General features: G+C 38.7%; 1 protein-coding gene across 2 annotated transcripts in view; it reads right to left on the bottom strand.

Annotated features, from left to right (window-relative positions):
* Positions 1 to 12,495, bottom strand: part of furina (furin (paired basic amino acid cleaving enzyme) a) — a 79,090-nt gene that overhangs the window by 34,313 nt on the left and 32,282 nt on the right. For both annotated transcript variants that reach the window (XM_056380970.1, XM_056380980.1), the window contains exon 3: positions 5,400 to 5,498. In XM_056380970.1, the coding sequence (XP_056236945.1) occupies positions 5,400 to 5,498 (99 nt within the window). The remainder of the gene's footprint in view (positions 1 to 5,399; positions 5,499 to 12,495) is intronic.

Here is a 12,495-nt window from a genome sequence, read left to right as displayed (position 1 = left end):
TTGTACTCCGAAGATCATTGCAGAGGGATGGACAAAACAAAACCTCAAACCACTGTTACACTTTTGTCTTTCTGATTATCTCCTTGGCTTGAATGTGCTCAGAATATAAATTAACAATATATCTCAAACCACAGAAACCGGCACTATAAACTGGTGCTGATGTTGTCAGCCTGTGGACTTTTACTTTTGGAAGAAGAAAAATAATCTTATCTACCACATTCAAAAAAAATAAATGCTTGTATCCTACTGCCTCTGCATTTTTTTTTTTTTATGGCAAATTCTCTAGCAGAAGATAAATCAGGGTGGTGAATAATCTTGCAGTACAATGTGCAAGAGGTCAGAGGAAGAAAATATAATATATTATATATCATAAAGGTTATTAGCCATTATAATTATTTTTCCAACATTTATACTTTTGATGTTTAACAATGCAATGTGCATTACAATGACTCCTATGCAGAGGTGGGATAAGCCTAGAAAAGTACTGCTTCTCGCAGCACTGTATCAAATAATATCAAAACTAAAATCAATGCCATCATATAAGCTAACAGCATATCTGCAATCTTATCTGTATCTTTTCCAAATCAATAAATATGTATCTTAATCCATATCTAATGTTTAGAGGGAGAGAGGGAGAATCTCTAGAGATTCACAAACCTATTCCTTTATGTCATTATTAAACATTTCTTATTAGTGTGAGACAGCATGGGGGACAGTTTAGAGACAGAGACGGAGGCAGTTGCTGGAGCTTTCACGCTTTATTATTGGCTTTCTGTTTTAAAGAAAATGGCAGTATTGACTAAAGAGGATCTCTACAGTCAGAGTGACAAAGACTCAGTTGTATAAAAGGACCAAATTCGACTTCATTATACCACTCCTCCATTTGATTTTCAGTCAGATAGAAATCTTTTTTCGCTTGCGTCATTAGGTCATGTATGTGATTTCCCCTTTTCCATTTCCTCATCTGCTTTTCAATCACATATTAAATATCTAGTTTTCACACATACACAGAGTCGGCCTCTGTGGTGGAGCGTTTCCATGAAGTCTGTTCAAAACATGACAGGATTCTTAAGAAGACACAGGAAATGATGTATAATGTATACGGCGGTGGACTGTTTACTGCACTGAGTGGCCTGTGTGGCTTGTGTGGCTTGTTTCGCTTGTATTGCATCGACTCTGCTCCTTAAAGTGTGTCATTAACTCCTAATTCCTTTGGTGTTGTTTTGCACACTATACACAAAACCATCACATGTAAAAACCTTGTAATCTTGTGCATACCTTTCCTGTCAATGTGACAGCTTCTATTCACACTTGAGCTGTGTAAGAAATGTTACAGAAACCTTACTACGTCTATCCAGAAAGACTGGTACAACAACTGTTACAGAAAAATGATGGCAACTGGGAGTGAGTTTACTGACAGTACATGCTTATTTTTCCTCCCAAACACTTGATTTATATCTTATCCTTATTGTCATGACATGACAGTAAAACATTATTCTTATTTGTTGATAGAAACAGTTTAAGCAACCAAAATGTCGTCACTGAAAATCAACATTAAAAAAAACATTGTTCCTCAAAGCACTAGTACAAGGTAATAACATGACTGCTCAATCAAAACTCTTAGACTTCCTGCAAACATATAGATTAATTTCAGCGCAGTGTCTGCAGTTCCTGCTACTTTCAACTACAGACACCTCAATGATTTTATCTCCCATGAATTTCTTTTTTGCAAATTCATCTTATTAGTATCACACCCACACACTTCTTAGAAACTTCCATCAATGCACAGCAAAGACATGATTTCCCATCGATTAATGTGTCAGAGAAGACTTCTTTAGTCCTAGTTGTGAGTGTGACACAGATCAGTGGCATGGGTCGGGTGTGTTCGTAAACTATTCAAACAATGAGGATGCTGAATCAGTCAAAGAGACAAAACATTTCCTGACTGGATTATACTGGCAGTCATCTTTATTTCAGTACTTTTATATTTGTAGGAAGAAACACTGATCACTGAAATCCAGAGGTTATTGTAAAGAGTACAAATGGGACCAATTTCCCTCAGTAATGTGATGCATTTTCCTACAAATTAAGGCGGCAATTCTTTAATGCATGCATACAAACAGGTGAGAATATATCTCGCTGCCGTACTTCTCTCTCTTACACTACTTATAAATCATTTTCAATATAGCCTGTCAGTGACTGTCCTGTAAAATGGACTGTGATGCTTTGAATATTAAACTGAACTTGAGATCAAAGTCCTCGTCATTTTCGACAAAATGTTTTCTTCCTTCTCAGCATTCAGGGTAACTGAGAACAAGAAACAATATAAGTCGTTTTTTTTTTCGCCACCAAACTCATAATTCATATCGAACAGATTTCCTACTCTTGGCAGAAGTGTGACAACAAACATTTCCATTTTCTATTTTGCAATTTTCATGTGAAGAGTCTTTTGGAATTCTTTAAAAGTCTGTGACAGAACACAGAGCCCCAGAAGCTGACAAACAGCATTTTCATTATAAATGGGCTTTGAAAATAGAAAATGGTGTCTATCTCACACGTCCAGACCGATGGAGTGCAGAACTAATGATCACACACAGACTGCTTGGTTTGTGTTTAGGTGCTGTCTGTCCAACAAATAGTTTCCCCACCCTACTCATTTTGCTTATCCACTGTTTTGTCCTTCTTCATTATAGAAACATAGCTTCCTCCCTCTGAGAGCAAATGGAAGATTCATATAAAACATCATTACCATAAAGGAACATAATCCCAATTACAGCACAGATCAGTAGCTATGTAATTTATATTTATGCCAAAGCTTCTTTTTTTTTATGTTACAGCTGCTGCTATTCTCGCCATTGTAATCAAATTGAAAATAAAAGAAATGTTTCTGGAGCCACTCATTGCTCTGCCATGTCTGTCCTATTACTTCTCTGTTTTATAAACTAACCAGACAAAGACAATGAGGCGCAGCAAACTGCCCACAACAACAAACAAAGCAACAACTGAATAAAACACAAGACAGTAGAAGGCATGGAGGTAGCAGATAGACCCAAGCTTTAAATCTTCAATAGACCCTATTAACAGGGCTCTGTTAGCCAGTCTATGAGATCTGGCAGAGGTCCAGGTGCTTTTGTCGGTAATTAGACACTCTTCAAAGAGAGTTTACTGAGGCTTTTGTTCGGGCTCCATCTCCGCCAGTTTAAAAACTGTGGGGACAGTCTCTCGAGGACTCAAAATTCCTCCTTTTTTATGTTTTTCAGAAAAGCTATGCGGCTGATGCAAACATGAGTCAAATTTGCAACGATAAGCTGGTTTTTAAAAGCTTTTATCACACTGTTAATTGCCGCACATTTAGAGAAATGTGTTGATCTGTAGATAGGAGAGAGTCTATAAATAAAAACCAGGGGATTTGGTAAATATTGCAAGTTATTGCAATATTTGCAAAGCTCCTTTTGATTAAACAAACAAACAAACAAATAAATAAAACACCATATAAATTCCTGTAAATTTCTGTAGGTACTGACAAGCTGAGCTGACCCTTCGTGAACAGACAGGAGGGACCTGAAACTGTAACGCTCCACTTTCTCTGAGGTGCTGTGGGAAAAAAGGAATTCAACAACAGGAAATGGAGCCGCAGTGTTCAAGGAAATCCCAAAGAGGGAGGTGGACCATTTCTAACATGGGTGGAAACACCCAGAAGAAGCTGTTACATGTTATTCCTGGTGTGCACCTGTACTGTGTAGCTGCACAGCATGACAGCACGGCCAGAGATAAAAACCTTAAAGCAGGTTTTCTTTTTCTTTTTTCTTTTTTAATGCGGCAGATTCGCTTTGACATACATAATGCAGCTGCAGTTGCATTTGTAAAGATTTATATGGAGACTTATCTAAATTACTATAATTGTCCTTGAATTTACTGAAATGACTGGACACAGTTTGTCCATGTTTGGACCATGTTGATATAATCTGAGAGAATGTCACAAGGCAGAGAAATGGGTGTCAGTGAAAGATGCGTTTAACAGGTACAGTACTGTCGTCCACTGAAACTTTTATTTAAACTTTTGATTTTGCTGAGGACGAGGAGAGGCTGGCTGAATTCAGTCCCCTGGCAAAACAACAACAAACACACCTCTGTCCACACACAACAATTTGCGACAATATACAAAATATTATAGGAAACCACTGAAGTGAAACTGCGATATGGAAATGGTGTCACCGTCAGAGAGTTTGCCGAGCGAAGAGCAGAAATTCATTCATTGTTCATTGCTGTGAGCTGCTTAGTAATTTTAGTACTTAAGTCAAGTCAAAAACAAAGGTCATAAGGTCTTTAAAACTTCCCTTCTCTTTTATAAAAGTATTTTTTAAAAAGAATCTTCTGAAAGAAGATTCTTTAAAAAGTACATCCTCTTTCTCAGCCGCACACATACTGGCTGTGTTCCCACAGCCATGAATGTTAATTTCACACTCTTCCTTTTGTCCTTCCCAATGGGGGAGGACACAGACTCATTTTCAAACTAACCCCAAACTCTCTTTAAAAAAAAAAAAAAACAGTGAGAAAATATAGAAATGTGACTTTTCAATTTACATCAGTGAGGGAAGAGGACCCTGTTTCACAGGAGTGCATGTATCTGGGGAGCGTCCATGGTGAAGGACCAACTCACCTTCACGCCCTCCCCCCCCCGTAAAAGGTAAAACAGCGAGTTTGGATGTGGTGGCTCGTCTGAGACAGCCATTAAAGCGAGAAGGTGACAAATGAAGACTAAGGGTTTTGTTCTTTGCCCTGTGGCTGTGAGATTATCGTGTACCCCTTTGTTTCTATTCTGCTTCTTATCTGAGCTACAAACAATGATAGTGAGTGGTGACTGAATGACAAATTAATTTAAAATCACTTTCAAATTAAGAAGTGAAAAGAATTAGTTTCACTGTAGAAGCAAGCAGCCGCTCTCTGAGACTGATGACTCGCCACAGTTCTCTTATTAAAGAGGGTCCACTTTAATATTCTCACATGTCAAAAACACAATGCTAAACCTTGATGGATAGGCCAGAGGTTGTAATACTGGCGTGTTTAAGGATTACAAATGGACTCAAAAAATGTTTAATGGTGGAACATTGACGGTTTCTAATAATGAGAAATCAGCTAGGAAACCAATTTTCAAAGCCATCTGCAAGTCCTTGGAAGATGCAGCTTGTCACATTTCTTTTTTTTTTTTATTGAAAGAAATTTCACAAACCACTACCACACCTTAATCCACCTTTCCACCAAAATATGTCTAAATAATTACTGATTTAGTTTAGTTAGGTTTCTTTCTCCCCACAGCGTACTCTGAAGCATCAACAAACCTCACCCACATCCATGAACACACGGTCCATCAACTGGAGCCCCCAAAATAAACCTCTTACCTTGGGATCTCTTTGTAGACGGACTTGTGTCCCCCTGTGATCTGACAGCGATCTCTTCACCAATGTACGATGCCGGAAGTGATAATAGTCACCAAATACCTAGAAAGACAAACAGATTAAATCAGTTATCACATGAGGACATTTAAATCTCTCTCTCTCAGTAATCTGATTATAACTCTACACACATCACAATAGTTGGACTTTTCTCTACCACTAAAACACCAAGTCAAAATTACAGAATGGTTAAGTACAGAGTAGCAGTCGGTACAAACACAACCGCATCAACAAATAATGCATGATACAATTAACTTAAAATAAAATAGCCATCTTATTATATAGCTGTATTCAGTATGAATGCTGCAATAAAAATGGAGATCTGTCAAATTCAGGCTGCCATGACCTGACAGAAACATAAACAACACCAATGGATTGATGGATAACACTGATCTGATGGAAACATTTCAGAAACACACACATATACAGAGTTAATCTATTATTTATGAATTTATCCTATTGAGACCAAAGCAATGTTAACCACAGAGCCCTGCATCAGCATCAACTGACCAAAAGCAGCATCAAAGAAATTCAGAAGCATCATTTATACACCATGTGTGTAACCTTTTATTTTTGGATTGTCTTTTTCTCTGTAGCTGTAACTTCTCCTCAGCTAATCTGAATTTAACAAATTCCTCCCCATCCTTGCAACTGCATTTTTCTCAGAAATTTACAGCACATAATGAGGCTGCTATTAAGCCACATTAGCCAGTAAAAGGTGTTTCTCACAATTAGAGAAGCCTATTTCAATTTTTTGCACCGGTTTCAAATAACCTCCTTTCAACTCCTGGTTCCACCACACTGACTAACACATTCCCCCGTAGGAAACCCGTTACACGACCGATAATCCTCTGTGCTCAGTCCAGTTATTACCACTGTGTAACCAAGGTCTTTAATATTGAGCAGTGACACACTTTACTTAAGAGAATATGTTGTCTGAGCAAAGAAAAGCACTCCACATCACAGCAGAGCGGTTTGCTAAGGAAGACAAATCAGTGGTGTGAATCTATAATCTACTGCTGAAACAATTAGCCAATGTAATGATTGACAAAAAATTCAATTTGATAACCCATTAAAAATTTAAATGACTTATCAAGTAAAAAGACTTAACAGTTACTAATTTATAATCACTGTAAATTTAAATTGTTCGGTGTGTTGTAGATTAATTATTCATTTCGAGATAATATATATACTGATCTAGACTAAAGAGAATATGAGTAGTTGTCAAAGAGGAAAACATGAGTCCACAGGAACATTTTTACATTCATCATTAAATACTTTGTTTAGCAACCAGCTAATCCAACATGTTTGAAGGTACTTGGTTGGTGATGACAGCTCCATATGCTATGAATAGTTAATTAATGATTTTCGCCAAAGAGAAAACGAGGAAATTAAAAAACGGAGACAAAATTACCACTGCACACAGGCTTGCAATGTACATAGTTAACCATAATTATAGGAAGCATAAACATATGAAGAGGTGGTGTAAAAAAAAAAAAAGGAGAAAAAATCATTTACATTTTTGTCATAAGACAGGGACGCCTTGTGTTCCAGCAAAGGTTGATGTAGAGCTAAGGTACTGCAGCGAGTACTGCAACATTCCTTCACTGCAAAAGGGCCTCGGATCAGTCCCCCAACCTCCTCTGCTCCCATTTAATCACAGTAAACAGGCCGATTCCAGCCAGGCTGACACAAAAGGCCCCTGCACACAAAGCCAGTGGACAATAGGGAAGCAATATCCAAGAGGGAAGACACACTTTACAGTGATATTCAAGCTCAGACGTGGAACCAGACTTGTGTCTGTGTGTCTGTGTGTGTGTGTCAGTGAGTGAATGTGTAAAACCATTAAAGAACAAGACCAAGGAGAAGCGCAGGTTACAAAAGCGAATAAAACGCTGACATCCAACACAATTAACTAATCCGACGGCCCCTTTTCTGAAGAAGAGAAGACTAATAGCAGGTAGTGGGTTCACTGTGTTAGCCCAGTTAAGAGCCTGAGGGGTGGGACACTGATCAAAGACATGCATGGCATTAAGAAACTCTAAATAAAACTACAACCAATGAAAAGATATTCTTAAAAACAAAGCATTAAAGGTTGATTCATCCATTCAGCTGGTGTTTTCGAATATAACTTATCAAAGTTCAAACTAAAATTAAAACTACTGGTGATGCATTTCAAGGCCCATTTTATATTTTATTTATATCCCATAGAGGATGTTTCCACGGCGACAAGAAGCAGTTTGATAGAATGTAAAAGATAAATTTAAAAAAAATAAAGAAAGATCAAATCACCGTTCTTTGTCTCTTTTTGTCCACTGGAAAACAACTTTCTCTCTGCTACTGCCAATTGCTGCCTTCACACTGAAGTATAGCCGTCTAAGAAGCGTGACAAGTTCACAAACATCTGGAGGTGGCAAAAAAAAGAATGCTGGCTAATGTAGGACATCACTATCTGATGGGAAGATTTGGGTATAATACTATTATACTAACTTACTTAGCCAACTTATATCTACACATCTACATTTTTTTGAGAAAATAACCTGTCATTAGGTCTCAGAATAGACAGAAAATTTTGCATGGATACTGGCAACAATTATCACAACTGCACAAGTCAAGACAGAGCAACCTCAGACTGAACAGAGATTATCATGAAAAAAAACCCACATAAATGCATACATTTACACATATAGGGACAAAGGTCATGTCACATTAAACAGCTCAACTGTTTCAAACATATGCACCCACACACACAAACGCACAGATTCCCCTCATTGAACAAAATGAAGCCAATTCTAGCGCTGCTAAATGTCTACCCTGCAGCTCAATCATCATCTGGCAATCAGCGGCGACACTTAAGAGCACATGTCTTCAACCATGTAATCTCAAGACCACAATGTTTCTGTGGAGTTTAGACTTTTTTCCACTGGGGGAAAAAAAAAAAGCCCATTTACGACAAAGACATTTAGATGGAAAAATGATGTGGAAACAGACGAATTCAGGACTTGTGAGTGACCACTGCTGATGCGATAAGCCGGGCACTGATAGAGCAGAACAAGCTTAACTGGTGCTCGCCGAGTAGCCTATTATTGAAGTGAGGAATTAATCCATCAACCTCATTAAAATGCACGGTAACAGACAGTGGAAAATTACTGTCTGCTGGTTTGTTTGCATGTTTGCTCCCTCCCCGTCTGCCAAATTTACCTTGTGGGAATGCACTTATCAAGAGGTGTGGTTTCTCATCTCCAGTGACTGTTGACACAATTATGTTTTACAAAGAGCCAAACAATGTCTGGAGACAAATTGTGAAAGAGGTTTGGAGACTGCAATAAAATGATATGAAACTGTTTTCCATATGGACTCGTGAACGTGAAGAACAAAGCCTGTGGATTTTGAAAATGACTCTTGAGGAGGAGGCCATTATTGCAGCTAAAGCACAGACACATCAATCATGACACATTTCCTTTCAGTTTTGACGTTTAACTGCATTTGATTTGTGGGACACAACCGTATTTCGTTTGTGCATCAGCGAGTTGAGATAAATTGAGAAAATGGGACTTGTGCAGGCACAAGCCTCGTAAAATAGTTCAGCAACTTGTTTATATAATGAGGCTGGAGTCTAATTACTCGCTGCGGTGAATGGGTAGAACAGGGGCACGGGCCGCCACAGTGGCAGCTGGACATAACCAGCAGTTTCTTTTAATGCAGGGCAGAGCAGACTGAGCTGCCCCACACACCTGAAAATGGGTTTGCACAGCTGGTCTTTCTTTCTGCCAAACCATGCTTTGTCATTGCATCTTCTCTCTTCATTGCCCCCCCCCCCCCCCATTATTTGTCCTACAGCAGTCACTCTGTCTCTCCTTACTCATTAACCTCCAGCTTTATTTGGCATCTACATTATATGCACTTTATTACAACACACTGCAGAGATATACAGATGTAGGTGAAGTGGCGGCTACTACGCAGAATATTTGTCCAAATACATCTAAAGCATGTAAAAGGATAAACTATTAAGTTTATGAGGCCATATTAGGGAAACTCCAGCTACCTTATTCATCAACATGCTGTCCATTCACAACAAGCTACTGGCCACATTCCTCTACTGTGTTTATTCAGTAAACACAGATTGTGACTCTTGGCGCAGTCCACCGTTCAGCTCGATTGTTCTGAAGAAGTTAGATTAGTCCATTTAATGGTTTTGACAAAAAAAGTGGATTGAATGGGATGGTGAAATATGGGACATTTGAACAGTAAGGACAGCCGAGAAATGCCCCAAAGACATCAATATCCACGGTGGCTTCAGTGAGTGTGTTCAGCCCCTTTTACGTCTTGCACTCTTAGTGTTATGGGTTTAATAATTTAATGGATAAAATTAGGATACATATCAAGGATGATTGAGAAAAAATTAAAGCAAACACCTGTTATTTCATTTCTAATAATTTGCAAAATGCAAAAAAGAAAAAACAATTTTGAGTGTAGTGTGATGAACATGATGGATGATTTTCTCTTCTCTTCTTCCACTGTACAAAGGGTCAGACAGGTGACATTGTGATTAGAGTGATTGTTGTTCAGCCAGTGTTTTGCAGCTGACTGAGCCTTGCAGTGCACAAAAACCATGATTTTCTCTTCTGGAGATTTTTGAGTATCATGCAATTATCACGTCTCAATCATCATAAAAAAAAGAAGAAAAAAAAGATATTCTGAACTCTTAAATGTATCTTTTCTACTCATTTGCACAATGAACCTTATGCCATCTTGTCACAGCAAATATTTCGTTCTGCTTTCATCAGATTACTTTGTGCCAAGTGCTCTTTCTGTTTGCAGATGATTAGCTCTCCCATTTCTGCAGCTTTGCTATCTATTCACCTGGTCCCTATTTCCACAGCATTGTGGCTCCCCAGTCAAATAACCGTCCCCCTCAGGTCAAGACTGCCGAGTTGCAAACCCTTTCACTTCTGCTTCTCCCTCTTCTCATTGCATGTGACCTTGCTCTTTTGTCACATTTAAAAATATATTTTTTGCTGTTGTTTTGTAAGGAAACAGCTTTTGTTTGCTTGGCTTTGGTTTCTTTACTTTTTCAAGTGACTCAAGAATAAAATACAGGAACTTAATGACACATAGCTTAAGGTGCAGCCATTGTCATCAGTTCTGCTTTTGTTTCCACTGATGTCCCTCCGCTTCGCGAGCAAGTTCCCAAACCTAAATTTCAGCAATGCTCAGGAGGTGAAACTAAATCTAAGATCCAGGTACTATCAGGAGAAAGAATTGAAAAACATAAACATAAACAAAATTAATAATGCGGGACATGCATTTTGATACGTAATGTAAGGAAGTTTGTTTCAATATAAACTGAATAATAATTTTTTTTTTAAAATACACCTTACAGGTTCTTACAAGTTCAGGGTATGGGAAGCTCCAGGTTAGTCTTTAACATCCTATAGTGGAAAAGACCTGACTGAATGGTGGTGGTGTTGAGATGATGGAGTATGTGTGTGTTGTGAAGTGAGGTGAGGTGAGGTGAGCTGAGTGATCAAAATATTACAACGTTACACTACCAGTCATATCTAATGAAGCTTCAGACAGTTTATCTTTCCTTTTGTTTACTTGTTGGCAACACTGGCACAGATTTACCGTCAACAGACATCAGCCTTCATGTGATGCAACGCTGGAAAACCCCATGACTTTGTTTTTTTTTACTACTTATTAACTTGTGGGTACACGGTAGGTACACAACTAACAGTAAATACACTGATGCAATTAAATGAAATACTGCTTATATGCATGGCAATCCTCGGAGACCTACAAAGTAACAGTAATAAGAAAATAACGAGACGAGTTATGCTTATATTTAATTAGTAATAAATATAAATAAACAAACGTGAGTTTATTGTGTGCTCCATCTTCCTGGGCTCTCTGCTTTAGTAAATGAGGGACACAACAACTCGTCAACAGCAGCACCCCTCGATGTTATGGAGTGGGTGAGCGTGTAAAAAGTTTACAGTGTCATGGCAGAACTGCTGCAGGGCTGTTAGCTCACGGGTCGATGAGAGCTGTCCTCAGATGACTAACCCTTCACAGCGAGGTCTTTGTGGCGCTGTGAGGGTAAAGCCAGATAAGCACAAGACAGCACACATATGCAGTTTGGTAGGCTTTACACCAAACACCCAGTTGTAAACTGTTCGTACAAACAATCACAATTAATCGTACAAAAGTCAATACGTTTGAAAAGTAGACCAGAAGCCACTCAGTGCTCTGTTGGTTCCCGCTCTTCTAGAAAGACAACATGGTCAGTGACCTGATAAGCTAAGTCATGGATGTGTGCTCACACTCATGGATATTTCCCCTTTAGCGATTTTCTCCTCATCCATGTTTGACAAAAGTAAAAATGTATTGACATGCATGGTTAAAAAAGAATGAATAGGCATAACCTTCTGGCCTGTGAGTGAACACTCTCACTCCCCCACCAGGACAGAACCGACTGACTGTGTGAGATGTGAACTGCAGCCTCAGGATGGAGTCAGACGTTATCTCAAAGAATGAGTCTGTTCTGAGCCGAGCTTCAAGCAGCAGGTGCTGCACTGGAAGTGTGTCTGACCATTATGACCTCCGTCTGAGAAGTATTTTTGAAAATAACCTCTCGAAGCAGAGACTTCCTTTAGACAAGAATCAACTGGGATCAGTGGGAGCTCTTTCGAAATAATATAATAATCGCTGTTGTTCTTCTTTGGACAGACTTGCAAAAGAGTAAATAAGGTTCAGTCACTTTCAACGCGACAACGGGTAATGTCTTCAACGTCTTGTTAATGGTGCCATCCACTTGTTGACTAATGGGCTTGAATCATCTCTAGGAAGTGTGGCCCTAAATCATTTAAAGTATAATTTAAGTGTCGTCAGACAAAGCTGTCAGAAAAAAAAGACAGCCATTAATTTAGGGGCCCTTGCTTCATTCAGTATTGTTGACACCACATCCACATTCACTCAAGGGAGAAAAATTAATTCTTCAGCTATCGTATGCAATTTGATGGAGGTCCAATTAGACAGGTGA

Source organism: Seriola aureovittata, chromosome 1 (assembly GCF_021018895.1).
Source record: "Seriola aureovittata isolate HTS-2021-v1 ecotype China chromosome 1, ASM2101889v1, whole genome shotgun sequence".
Classification (NCBI taxonomy): domain Eukaryota; kingdom Metazoa; phylum Chordata; class Actinopteri; order Carangiformes; family Carangidae; genus Seriola; species Seriola aureovittata.
The sequence above is the reverse complement of the archived record's forward strand: the minus strand, read 5'-3'. Positions and strand labels throughout refer to the sequence as shown.